General features: G+C 37.6%; 1 protein-coding gene across 3 annotated transcripts in view; it reads left to right on the top strand.

Annotated features, from left to right (window-relative positions):
- CHID1 (chitinase domain containing 1) overlaps positions 1-12,817 on the top strand; it is a 123,657-nt gene extending 110,840 nt beyond the window's left edge. For all 3 annotated transcript variants that reach the window (XM_085298505.1, XM_085298506.1, XM_085298504.1), the window contains 3 exons: positions 8,174-8,254; positions 10,414-10,456; positions 12,550-12,817. In XM_085298505.1, the coding sequence (XP_085154631.1) occupies positions 8,174-8,254; positions 10,414-10,456; positions 12,550-12,648 (223 nt within the window). In that variant the 3' untranslated portion in view covers positions 12,649-12,817. The remainder of the gene's footprint in view (positions 1-8,173; positions 8,255-10,413; positions 10,457-12,549) is intronic.
- Positions 12,818-14,368: the final 1,551 nt, after the last annotated feature.

The raw sequence follows: 14,368 nt of genomic DNA, 5'->3' as shown, positions 1-14,368 counted from the left end.
AAAACAGGGCTTTTTCTCTTAAAAAAAAAAAAATGGATTTAAAGGAGTGTAATGGACATCATTAAAACCTAAACCTGTATGTGTGGAAATGCTGTAATGTTTATACTGTTTGCTGTATCCAGAATAAGACTTTAGGAGTTAATGATGATTGTTTCCTTGAGACAAAAGCAAGATGATTTCTTCATTCAGCCATGCTTTTGAAAAGCCTGACCTTGTATTTAGTGTCTCCAAAGTCCTGTAAAACAGGACTGCATGGCTGCCCCTCAGGAATTAATTCACWGAAGTATTATTATTTCTAAATTGCAATGAGAGTGCTGAACAAGGGGCATTTTCTAAGTTCCCAGAGCAATGTAAGAACTCTTGCTGACGTTGTCCTGCCCCTTCTCATGGTGCTGGCGCTTCCTGGCTTGGCACCATAGTACAAGGTAGTAGCTTGTCTTAGGTTGGTGGGAAAGGTTGGCAATAAGTAGAACTTCACTGAAAAGTGTCATATACGAGGACAGCGATGAAGTATTGGGGAGAAATCAATGCGAATGACTTTATAGAACTTAAAAGCAACATTCGCACAAGTGGAGCTACTCTGTTGGAAGTCTTAAAAATACTGTTATTGCCTTTTAAAAACTGACAGAACAAAGGACTGGGCAACAACAGAAAGAAGATTAATAGAGAAGGATGATTCTTGTTTATAGATTTTTTTTCTATTCTGAAATGCCACTTGAATCCTTTAACAGCTTTTACCCAAGGCACCAYGCAATAGTGCAAATGAACAGATTGGTGCCTCTTGCAAATGGTGTTCAATTTTAGGTTGTCTTACATGAAATAATATGAAGATCATACCTATTTCTGAATAACATACTATGCATTMTGAATAAGTAAGGTTTCGAGAATGTGCTTTCCACTCTACTCATGCATAAATCCTTGGAGTAAAAACTGATTTARTATTAGCTAGTATTTCTACTTGCATTTCTTTACTACATTCTTTTGTTCCTCCAGAAAWTACATACTAGCTATATTTTTCTTGGATAATCTCTCTTTCTGATTTTGAAAGAAMTTTTGAAATTTGTGATAAGTCCAGATTCTTCAATGCCTAAGAAAGGGGTAGAAGGGGATACAACTTCACCATCCTTTTAAGTTTTTATTTTATAGTTATATATAGTAAATATGATGCTACTAAACATCGAGTTGTGAGAGGAGATGAGTTAAAAAGTGCCAAAATGACTGTGGTGGAACCTTTGTCGTGAAAACTTGCTTCACAGTTCTATTTATTATTGAACTTTGTTATTCAAATCTCTCTCTTTCTGTGTGCGTGTGTGTGTGTGTGTGTGTGTGTATTTCTAAGCACCTGTATGTAGTATTATACTATTACTGACTGTATAGCTACTCTTTTCATAAATTTTTGCATACTCACAAAACTTTTGAAGACTAATATCTAAAGACAGTTAAATTGCAAGACTTCTTTACCTTTTGCATGCTGCAATCTTGAAGGTGATGAGGAGTAGCCAGCATGGATTCACCAAGGGGAAATCCTGCTTAACCAATTTGATAGYCTTCTCTGATGGAATGGCTGGCTGGGTAGATGAGGGGAGAACAGTGGACGTTGTCTACCTTGACTTCAGCAGGGCTTTCTACACCATGTCTCCCATGGCATTCTACTAGATAAGCCCAGGAAGCATGGGTTAGACAAGTGTACAGTGAGGTTCACTAACTAACCTAACCCTAACCTAACCCTAAATCTAACCTACCAGTACGAGGTGGGGGCTGATCTTTTGGAGAGCAGCYMTGCAGAGAAGGACCTGGGAGTGCTGGTGGACGACAAGTTGACTATGAGCCTGCAACGTGCCCTTGTGGCCAAGAAGGCAAATGGTCTCCTGGGGTGCATTAAGAAGGCTGTTGCCAGCAGGTCGAGGGAGGTGATCCTGCCCCTCTATTCTGCCCTGGGGAGGCCTCATCTTGAGCACTACATCCAGTTCTGGGCTGCCCAGTAMGAGAGAGACATGGAGCTACTGGGCAGAGTCCAGCATAGGCATACAAAGATGATCAGAGGGCTGGAGCATCTGCCCTCTGAGGAATCACTGTGAGAGCTGGGCTTGTTGAGCCTGGGGAAGAGAAGCCTGAGGGGGGATCTTATCAATGTGTACAAGTACCTGAAGGGAGGGTGTCAAGGGGAYRGGGACAAACTCTTTTCAGTGGTGCCATGTGACAGGACAAGARGCAATGGGCAGAAACCGAAGCACAGGAAGTTCTGCCTGAACGTGAGGGGGAATTTCTTCACAGTGAGAGTGACAGAGCCCTGGCACAGGTKGYGCAGAGAGGYTGTGGAGTCTCCTTCTCTGGAGATCTTGAAGGTCCGCCTGGATGCAACCCTGTCTAACATGCTCTAGGTGACCCTGCTTGAGCAGRGGGGTTGGACTAGATGATCTCCAGAGGTCCCTTCCAGCCTTACTGATTCTATGATTCTGTGAATCTTGGGGATCAAATGAGTAGGAACTTTATATATATAATTTATCAAATTTTCCTTTCATGTTTTCATTTATTACTATTTAAAGAGTTATTTATCAGAACTGCTAGTTTCATGGTTGAATTTGGTTAATAGCTAGCAGTGTATTCAGCAATTTTGCAGGGGCTATTTAGAAATTATCCTCTACAAAGAAAACAGAGAAGGATAAAAATATTCTTGAGATTCAACTGCTAGATTCAGTGAAACATTTCTACTGCAGCTGTAAAATGGAATATTTGAATATAAAACTTATTTTTGACAATTTCATAACTATAGCAACCCATCAGACAGTTTTATATTATTTCTTTTGGCCCATGCCCATCTTTCCAGCTCTTTTCTCACCACCAGTACAAAAGTACCTTCTAAAAAGAGTGTTCCTCTTATCATTGATTATGTTTTACTCAATTTTAAAACTTTTTCTGTTTAAAAACTTGAAATGTCTCTAGATCAGATCATTGCATGATATTTTCTCACATGAAATAGGAAATAGATTAAGAAAAGGCTGAACAGGTAAAAGATGAAAATGTGTCATGGTAATTAAAATTCAACGTTAAGTAGAACCTTTTTGACCTACAGGCTATATCCTTCCTGAAAAAAGCTTGTTTTGAAGATGCRTATTTGTCCTTTTGCACAGTGCCCTGATGTACAGAGCAGTGGGGAGTTTGACCCATCCTGCTTGGGAGTTATGGACCAAGCTGAGCAATGTTCTCTGGGTACTACTATGAAAGTTGTTTTGGAGGTATTTCTGTGTATTTATTTTACATCAGAAATCTAGACTCCTGAGCTTCAGAGTACAGCTTTCTACACAATTTCTTATACTTTTATGAAGAGAGACAATACTCGGAAAAGGAGGAAGATAGACTATGTCTAGTTTAGTCTAAAACTTAACTTTTATTACCATGTATATGCACTGTTGCTGTGTGATGCACTTGTGATGTGGTCAAGGTGCAGCCATTGTAACTGAAGCTGTCTAGAAAAAAAAATGCATGCTACAGATCTTCTCCGGTGCATCCRTGCATAGTCTCGTCCTAACTGGGAACAAGTCTGTACCCGAGGGTAGGGATGGTCTAATTTTTTCTTTGTATTTGCTTAACTCATTGCTTTTGAGGCCCTGGTTTAGCTTTCTGAAATTCCTGTCAAACTTCTCAACCTAATGGTTGCTATTAACTCAGCAACCCTGAAARTTTGGACCAGCACTTGGCATAAGGATTTGGGTGGTACTTATTCCATATAAATATGAGCCTGAGTCTGCGTTTCCCCTTTTTTTTCCTCCCAGCGCCCAACCCTTCCACAAACTAGACAGTCATTTTATATCCTTTCACTGGGTCACTTGTGTTTGTTGCACTGGAAGACAGGCCCAGTGTGCTGCAGCAGGAGCAAATGACAGTCTCCAGAAATAGAAAATCAGGAATACATCATCAAAGATCACATAGTCTGAATGCCCCAAAGAGAGCAAAAGCCTRAGTTTTTCATGTATATTTAGAGACCTGTTGCTTCTAGTCAGAGTTTTGCTCACGTGAGKCTTGAGGAGAGAATTTAGTGTTAGAAAAAAGCATGAAATTTAGATGCATGCTCAGTATTGATTTCCTTTTCTCTGAAGCTGTTTTTCGTACCATTTTGAAGAGTGACTTGGTTTTAGTAAAGCAAAGCACCTGAGGATTAAAAATGTGTACATTAGTAAATAAATCCTCGTCTAAAAATTATGTACAAAGCTATATATTTTCCTAGCATGTATATTCTTCACTCAAAAGATATGATACTAAAGACCTGTTGCTTCATATTGTTGGTGAAAAAGGCATCACCCTTGAAGATGAATATCTTCTTTGGAGAGGGCTGTAGAAACCTGTTTTTTCCCTAAGGCGCCATACCATTTTTCATACTTTGGTGGAAAAGCATCTTAGAAAAGGAGCACCAGCCATAAACTCTAAGAATCTTTCTCTTGGATCCTTTATTTATTAGTTGAATGTGCTGCAAAGTGCAGTGGTGTGTAGGCACAGCTGTATTAGTGCTATTCATTTAACAGAAGTGACTTTACAGGTACTCCATCATGTGTATGTTTTGTTCCACCAACGGGAATGCTGGAAGAGGCTGTGTTTGAGTACAACCCTGCCCAGTGGCTTTGTAACGAACGAACAGAGTCATGTAAGAATAATAGACTCTGTCTGTAGACCAAGAAATGTCTTTTTTGGCAGAGCCACRGTTGTAAATTGCAGTAAGTGTTGCAGATCTTGAGTCTTGGATAAAAGGTGGCAGGCAGACTTAAAATCACATTTCCAGACACGCTCACATTATATAGCCATGCTTTTAGTAGGCTGTAACTTTTACACTTTCAAAGTCAGTTGTCAGAACTGAACTGGTATTTTAAATGTTTAGCTATTTCAGAAGGAAAGTTTTGGGGAGAAATGTGTTGCTTTGATTAAGTTAAACCAGACCTATTTAACTGAGCCAGGATGGTAGTTAGGTGCTTTAGAAAATTATTTTGAAATTTGCAGGGTGAACATGCAGGTGGTGTGTGCCTTTTGTTCCTATTACTGATAATCCATGTACATTTATCGCTTCCACAGGCTGCCTTGGAGGTATTTAGGGCTAGCATCAACATTCTCCAGATACTTCATCAGCACTGACTGTGCTTCAGGCCAGGGCTGGAGAAGTTGAGCATAACTGTCTCTGCAAATGGCCACAACTTCCTAGGGAATATGTAGTGCCAGATAGTGAAGTTGAGCTTTCTCAGTGTTTATCCTGCTGTAGTTGGTGAGGCAGCTTGGTAAAAGAAGCCTAGCAAAAGCTGATGRATGAGGAATCAAATAAATTAGAGTCTGGATAGGAACATAAAAGCAGCTGAGAGCTGGGACACTGGCAGTGAAGAGAGACAGGGAGAAATTAGATAAGAAGAAAGGAGAGAGAAAAAGCAATAAATACAAGCAGAAAGGAGTAGAATGAGGTGAGAGGTGGAAAGAAGATGGAGGGCTGTGTGCGATGAGATTGATTATCTTTGCCCGTCCCTTTCCCTCCTTAGGAAGCTGGAATTGAATTTCTATGCCCGCATCCCATGCATACTGATTGCCCACAATTGTGCAGCTCGGTGTGAAGGAAATCTGCTCTTTTCAGTCTGCCTTTTTTTTTTTTAATAAAATAATTACATATTTCAAGCACTCGTTAAGTCAAGAACTGCCTCAGTTAGGAAATTATATATTAAGAGTGTCTGGGTAGCATTAATCTGAGTCAGGCAAGTGTGCTATGATACAGGTGCTACAGGGACCCTTCCTCTTGCAATGCACCTATTGGGTGAGCCCAGAGATAACAAGAGATGTGATGTAAATGGGAGATGTTGTCTGTAAAGCACCTGTCTGTCTTACTGCGAGAAAATGAGCTGYGACTATGGCATAGGGCTGCGGGAAAGGAACGGATTATTCCCGGGTTAAGGCAGTAGAAAGCCTCTGTGACTGCTTTGGTGTGTTGCTGCACTGGCAGCTTTTCCAGACTTTTCACAACAGCCTTGTTGTCTGGTTGAAAGGTCTGATGATTGATTTGCAGAAGTAAATGGGAGCTCACTGTTCTAAACGTAATAACTTTGAATTTTTATTGTCCTATATAGAGACAATGTAAAAATCAAATTAACATATTTCAGTCAGATCACCCAAGATTAGTGGGTAATTGTGACAGTTTTGGCTCTAATATTTATTCCTTTTTTTTCTACTACACAAGGTTGTATCATCACCATAGATGTGATTTGAAGATGATCTTTTTGCATACTATGGTAGTAAATGTCCAGAGCTGGAGAAGGGGAAGTAAATTCTCTGTGTACAATTCTAGTTGTACARTTCACCTTACATATAATAGGCTATAAAAATTGCTACAAGTTACATTTYTTACTTTAAAAAATTGTTCTTTTTTTTGCTGATCATTCTTTAATTTGATTGGGATTTTAGCAAGAGAAGTTAGTATTTCCAATCCTAGAGTCACATGTACAGGAAGAAAACTATGTGCCAGGATGGCTTGGCTGATAACACTTGTCTTTCGGCTGCAACCTCTTGGTCCTACATTCCACATGAGGGATGTCTCTTGTTATTAGTGATTCTGGAAGTGTTAAATGTGATCCCTGAATTTTAAATATACAAAACTGGATCACTTTGCATATTTGKCCAGCAGGGCAACTTAAGATTTGTATTTCTTAAGGGAGGGAAAAGACCTAAGGCTTAACTGCATTATTTGAAAAGTTGTACTCTTCCAGGGCATGGGAGTATTGAGGAACTATGTAGTAGCTGCTACCATATGTTTGCTTACGTAGATACTAAAATAGCATGCCTGGTTTGGGTGATGAGGTACTTCATTTGGCTTAAATATGAAATGAAAACGTTGTCTAAAGTTTCTTATAGTGGATTGACTATTTAGCAATATATGACTGAGCAAGCCACAGCAAAAGAAAGAAAATATTCCCTCCAATACTGAACAYTGTAATTGCATTAAGAATAATGCAGAAGGAGAGAATAAATCTTTCACAAATTCAGAAATACGAACTGATTCCCTTTTTTTGAAAGTATATAGTGAGATGGAATTTCAGCACTGATAGGATCAAGATAATGGTTGATGGAAATCAGTTATAACATTATTTACTTAGGAGATGGATTTTTTTATTTAAAAGTAAGATTTGAAGCCTAATTTCTCCTTGTGAATCCTATCATGAGCAGATAAAGTATGTCAATGATGAGATGTATTATGGAAGATATGGTTTTAATTGATCTTGCAGAAATAGAAATCTATTCTTAATTAATGTTACCTTACAACCAACTTGTTTACTTGTGATATCTTTATGTAATTGCCATAAAGATGGAGTACTGCTAATGGGAATTTGGATTCGAATTACTATTACAGTGCCCAAGGAAAAAAAGAAAACAATGCTCCTTGAGCAGTGGCTAGATAATCCCTAATGTTTAGTCAGGAAAAATGTCAGCAGAGCTAAATTCAGCCTTCTTGGTGGCTAGAGATGCAGATGTAGAAGATTTCTATGCATAGGAGAGAGAGGAGCATATGAGAGAGACTAATGCTATGATGTCCATATGGCCTTTATCATCAGCAGGAGCTTTGGCAGTATGTAGGAGTCATTGGCACTTTTAAAGTGTCTGTACAAGAAATTAATGCCAAGAAGCTAGTGGTGGTGAAAACTCATGTGTAAGGTTATTATTTGGCAGTAGCTTTTCATTGCAGATAGTCTTCATACTTTTTCAGTTCATTCTAAGATTTACTGAGCCCCATTTATAAAGGAGCTTTTCTCATCACATAATAGTGGTTTATAATTTAGAATTGCGTTGATTGACCTTAGAGGACCTAATTAGGTCCCTCCTAGAAATGACTTCAGTTATGTGTTTTGGCATGTAAGAATCAAATTGCAGAAATACTGAAGTGCTGTAATTATGTCATTATAGATCTTGTCAACTGATGAATATTAATTCATTCATTGCCTCAGAAAAAGTCTAAAAATGCAAACATGGCAAAATATAAATGTGGCTGAGAAAATTATTTGTACTTGATACCTGAAATTGTTAGCTAGAGGATTTTTTTTTATAAATGTTCAACATCTAAACACAGTAAATTGCTTTTTCAGAAATTTCTGTTACTTAATTTTGTAACTGCTTTTAGCAAAGAAGTTAATTCCATATCTGTGTTTTTAATTTGTAGGTATATTGAAACCTTGAAGGAGCACAAACCGAAAATCATCTGGGATGAGCAAATTGCTGAACACTACCTTGAATATAAAAAGTGAGTTATAGTTATTTACCTACTGTTCTGCAGATATTCTCAGGCATGGTCCAGYACACAATGAATTACTGGTTAACTATAGTATGCAACTGAATTCAGTAAATGGCAGTTCTGCTGTTTGTGATCTGTATGGCAGTGCTGAATTGTAGTGTAAGAGTGCTTCAAGAGGGAGAAATAAATTGAAGCATACAAGCTAATGCAAGCGTAAGAATAGAAATTTAGAGAGTTATATCTTAAGAAGCTATCCATCTAAAGGTATCTACTAAGTGTCAGTTGTTCAGAACATCTGAGATTAGTACTGCAAGATGGTAGGTGATTACCAGTAACTCAGCCAAAAGTAGTTCTGAGAAAAGATTGTGGAATAAGACCCTGCTTTTATAAGTCCTAGTGATGAGAATGGCCAAGCAACAAACTTGCATCAACTCGAATGGACTATAGAGAAGGAATAAGATCAAGGGACTTTCAGATGAAGTAGTTAAAAAGACTGGGGATGTTTTCTTTAGAAAGAGCCTGAAGAAAAAGAGGAGTAGCTTTCTTTGTTCCATCTTTCTCATACTGAAATGACAAGAGGATTGTTGATGCTTGGAAAATTCCATTTACAACAGATTTTAAGTGAACAGCAGGTGCTAATCAAGACTCTAATAATTCACTGTTTTTATTCACTCTCTTTTTGATAAAATTATATAAACAAAACTTTATTACATCTACAAAATTTTATTTTGTGTATTATACAATGTATTGGTAATGTAAAGAAGAGACACTGCTGAAAACAAAAYGCATTTTATGAGGCTTTAAGAAAAAATTCAATACAACTACATTGCTTTCTTCCTAAATACCTTCTTGATTTAAATATTTTTAAACTTAAAAAAACCCTAGAACTTGTACTACCTTTATATCTTAAATTTAATTTCCAAGCTTCTTTCACCCTGCAGTGCTTTTAGACATCTCAGCTTTATGTATTCCTTATCAGAAAAAAATATTTACATGTTGGCTGGCAGTATTTTTTTTTTTTTTTTTTTTTTTTTTTGTGTGTGTGTGTGTGTGTAATTGCATGGGAGGACTGGACTCTATGACCTTTCATTTTGAGTTCTTTGATATCCTGTTTTGAAATTATTTTGTCTGTGTCAATTACAAGGTCATTTCTGTTAACTAAAAAGGAATAAATCAGAATGTTGTTTCACTCRTCTTCAGTGCAAAATCTAATTGGAGGCCCAGTGACCACTGGATGAAAGCTTGCACTCACAAAAGTAAATCTGAAGGCTCTGAATGGCAAGCATCTGGGATTCACTCCTCAAACACATTTCCTAAATGTTTCCTTGCAAACTGAACATGTGGGAAAGGGAAAGCCTGTCATTACTACACTGTTTGCCTTTGAGAGGCAGTCTTTGGAAATTCTTATTTTGGGGCTTTCTGGAAGAAGTTTTGATGCATAAAATACACTGGATCTGAAAATCAGGTCTCTGACTGTACACAATCTTCTTTTGAACTTCCTAACACTAGTCCTGCTAGCTTCATCAAAGCTTTTTGAAGCTGGGAGAAGTTGTCCTGGGAACCTTTCTGACAAATGTTCCTGGAAMTAGTATGTGCAGGATAGTGCCAAGCTTGCATACTTGACTTCCTAGATACCTTGTTCAGGCATACCTTCTCCTACCTGCCCTTGCTTCCCTTCCACTTTGGATTTGTGTGCTGTGTCTGTATCTTCAGTAGAGCAGGAACAGGACAGAAGTTTTTATCTGCAATAGAAAAGGAAGAGAAGTAAGAGAAAATTTTGGCCCCACTCTCTGTAACTAAAGTAGCTAAAGTGCAAGTATGAACCAAATGGACATTGATAGTAGAAGTGTCTGGTTTTGGAGAGAAAACCYCTGAGCCTCCAGTGCGAAATGGCCACTAGATAAGAAATTTCAAATATACCAGTTACCAAATGGCAAGTAGTCTCTGCCTTTGACATTGGCAAAGTCCCTTGTGCTGAACATCCCAATGTATCTTTTTTTTTTAAATGATAGTAGCTTCTTCAGAATAAAATTAGTAGATTTCTCCAGCACTGTCTGCTTTTGTTTCCTTTTTATGGGAAGGAACTGTCTTTGAATTCTAACCTCAGCTAAAAATCCTATGGGAATCTACCAAGCCTCTTGTGACTATTTCATTTTTGTGCTTTGCAGAAATAAAGGAGGAAAACATGCCATCTTCTATCCAACACTGAAGGTAGGTGCCCCTTTTTCTGGTTAGAGGGTAGGAAAAAGAAAGAGGTGTTTCCTTGACGTATTGGATTATTGAGACTCTCTACAAAATGCTGAACGAGGCTTTTGTGAAAGAAGTTCACCCTGACGTACTAGTTACAATTCAAGGCTTCAGCTGCTTGCCTGTACGACAAGTTTAGGTTTTCTATCTAATGCATAGTTCGGTTTGGGGGATCTTTGAAGATTAGCCATGTCTAGAGACACATAAGGGTGAAGCAGTGCTCTGAGGGGATCTATTCGAGTACAGTGTTCACGTGCGTACAGACGTGCTGATTGTCAGAGAAGAGGCATGGAAGAAAATTTCTCTCTGATCATGTTGGCTGGAAGCTTGAGGGAGTTTTTGTCTTCCTCTGTAGCAGGGTCTTTTTCACACTGTAGCCTTGCATCACCCCATTTTTTCCAGTTCTTTTCCCCGGAACGTATTTTAGGGTTTTGAAAACTGAAATGCTTGGCCGTATTGTAATCCTGTGGCGAAGCATATAATTTCCGTCCACATAATGATCTCCAGTATGCCAGTATATGTGATACAATGGTTATTTCAGCCAGGTTTCAGCCTTCCTAGGAAGCTGTCTTATATTTTCTTATATTAATCTAAAGGCAGTATCTTAAGCCTCTGCTGGCTTTTAATATTGGAAGGAAATTACTTCTGTGATAGAAGTATATTATGTTTAGAGAGAACAGACATTGTATATGGTTAAACCAGTGTGAAATTATCAAAACTCCTTTTTTCTAAATGCAAATATTCCCCTAAGTTCCATTAGGATGAAGATACTTCCTTCAGTAATCTAATACTAGTTGAAGTGCTAACACATATGGGTTAGTAATTACCATGTCTAACTATGTTCTTGCTAGTACCAGTGTGGAAAGTCTCATTGCAAACCTCCCAGAGAATAGATACATTGCTCTGAGTATTGCCATGCTGCATTCTCTCTGGTTGTGTGGAATGATTTCACCAGACTATTGTCAGTACTAACTGGGTTAATTAAGTTTATTAAGGAACGTTTATCCCTTAACATTTGTTTAAAATTAAATTTTCTCATAATAATAGCAGATACTCAACTGTGGTGTTTGGTAAATTTTATAGAGAAACAGAATTTCCTTCCAATTTTGACAAATTTGAAATGAAATATTTTACAAGATTTGTACGCTGAGGCAAAACAAATTGTTCGCGTAAGGTTGGTCAGTGGAACACTAAATATTGTTTTATGTCCCCTTCGCAAGTGTGTTTCTTCCCTCTTTTAACTGTCATCAGTGGTAGGTTGTCTGCTCGGAACCGACTTGCTTGTGATTAATTAAAAGCAGTCATGAACTACAGTCCCAGCAGATCTCTTAATGACGTCTTGATATTTGGTTCTGTTTCCTCTGGAAATGAGCTTTAAACACAGCCTTGTGGTATGAGCAGTTCAGACATCTCAGTGCTGCACTTCAAAGTATGAAAATGTGAAAGTAAAAGGTTCAAAAATTATTTTGATTGAACTGAGGGAAGTGCAGAATATAAATTGTAACATTACTTCTGTTATAAATGTATAAATCAGTGCCTGTAGCAAAGATAAGGATATTTTTCAGTGTTAATCTCCCAGAATCTCTTTTAAATGAAATTCTGACATGGAAAATTATGACTCTGTCCTGGGAGAAGGCAAGGATAGGTAAGAGACCTTGATGGTGTTTGACAAGTTGTTCTAATTGTCTTCAGTGATAAATTTTTATTTTACCCTTGGGAAACTTCTGTGAAGAGTCAGAATTTCTGTACATTGCAAAATGATAGCCTAATTTAGAATAGTTCTTTGCATAGTTCATAAATCTAACTTATTTTGGTGATATTTTGTCTATTTAGGTAGCTATCATGTATTAGATCATTGAATTAACTGGTGCAATTAACTGTCTCTTGTCGAATGCTTGGTAACTAGAGAATATTTGAAATACAGATGTTAGACTTTTCAGCATCTGGTTCAAGGATAGTTATTTTTTAAAAACCTGATAATGGTGTGAAGAAATAGCAGCAGGGAATGTCTAATGCTTCTAAGTAAAAGCTAATTGCTTTGTGTGTCTTTGTCTTAGTCCATCCAATTGCGTTTAGAGCTTGCAAAAGAATTGGGCACTGGAATATCCATCTGGGAGCTGGGACAAGGCCTGGATTATTTTTATGACCTGCTTTAAAATAGGAGATGATCTGCAAAAGACTTTATTTGCTTCAYTGAGACTCCACCTTCAATTAATTTGGGTATTCTGAAGAGCTGATTTTTAAAAATAACTTTTGTAATTTATATCATGTGTATTAAACTTCAATTTTTCCCAATAAAGAACCTTTTCTGATTTATTATATAAACATGACTGTTAGTATCTGATAAAATCCAGAGATAAAACATAGAAGTTTCTTTGAAAGTTCCTGAATTCACAGTAATTGAAAACAGAACAGCACAACTGGGATGGCAGTAGAATTCAGAGTATTTTCTGGAATATTTTCTACAAGAAAACAACACTGAGAAGTGGATACCATCTGATCAAGATTTAAGATAGAGGCCTGTTGAAACAATTCCTGGTAAGTGAACAAATACCTCTATCTGATTATGTCCAGCAAGTTTAATATATGATGGACTCTCTACATTTTGCTGTTTTTTGTTGTTAATATAAGTAAACATAAAATAAGGATGGGGGGACCAGTTGGATATCTTTCTGTCTGACTGATAGAGAATCAAACGTTGACRAGCTCTGCTTGGTAGCTGTGTTCTTCATTTTAATAAATTCCGTAAGTAGTTCAAAATCACAGTAATTTCAGTTCATGACTTGTTTCTAACTCACTTTTGCATCCAGGAGGTGTTCCGTGGTTTCTCTCTTGTGCTGTTTAATGTCTCTGTTTATAATACTAGTGCATTATGCATTAGTGATAAGTTTGTGGGAACTGTAGCTTTTATCACCAAAGGCTATAATGAAAATGGTGTAGGCATACAGTGGTGGATTTTGTGGATAGTCCCAATACTCAGAGTCCCAGAGCTGACTGTCCCTTGGCTTAAGTGGGTGGTGTGAATGTGGTCAGCATCTGTCCAAATAAAGCTGTTGTTCCTTTACCATTCCCATTGACACTTTAACCTCCACGATATGGAATTTATATTAACCTAAAGCTCTAACAATCCATCAATTTAAAAACAAAGACCAAAAACCATTCTGAAATTGTCCCTACTTTTCACTTTATAGGCTTTGTGTTTGTAGAAATCTATGGGCTTCAAGGCAGTTTTTTGGAAGGAACTAAGAAGAAGTGCTGAGAATTTGATGAGGAAGTTGCCAGTCACCAGCGGAGATCCAGGCAATAGCTCTGTACAGCCTCTGGTGCCACTTAGTTGTCACAAAGATAACCATACACCTCTCTTTGCATCCACTCTTCCAGTAATTAATCTCTGAGGGGGATTTATCTGCACCTGCTGGTTTCAGCAGAATAAATCCTACTGTAATCCACCATTGATTAAAGAACTATTGATCTTCACCTTTCTGATACGGTTCTGGTATCTCTTGACTTCTCACATTGCAAGTATCCAGCAGAGTTTACTAATCAAGCTTTTTTTTTTCCAAACCATTACTGCTAAGATAATTTGCTATGTGAATCCTCATGTTCAATTAACTTGAGCTTTCTAGTTCGTTCAAAAGCAATTTCAAGTCACTTGGGCAAAAGTATCTAGAATAGCACAAGAATTGAACTCTATTTAGTTGTTTTTCTCTACTTTCAGTGGCACTACTGAACCAGAGTGTTTCAGAAAAAGATGGTCAGTAAAAAATGGAAGGGATTGTGATAGGATTATGATACGAAATGGCATCCATTTTTATACCATCTAATAACTAGAGATTTCAAAATTGGACGATTGGAGAAGAAAAGAGTGCTTCATTT

Source organism: Rhea americana, unplaced genomic scaffold (genome assembly GCF_003343005.1).
Source record: "Rhea americana isolate MKP2758 unplaced genomic scaffold, rheAme1 scaffold_139, whole genome shotgun sequence".
Classification (NCBI taxonomy): Eukaryota; Metazoa; Chordata; class Aves; order Rheiformes; family Rheidae; genus Rhea; species Rhea americana.
The sequence above is the reverse complement of the archived record's forward strand: the minus strand, read 5'-3'. Positions and strand labels throughout refer to the sequence as shown.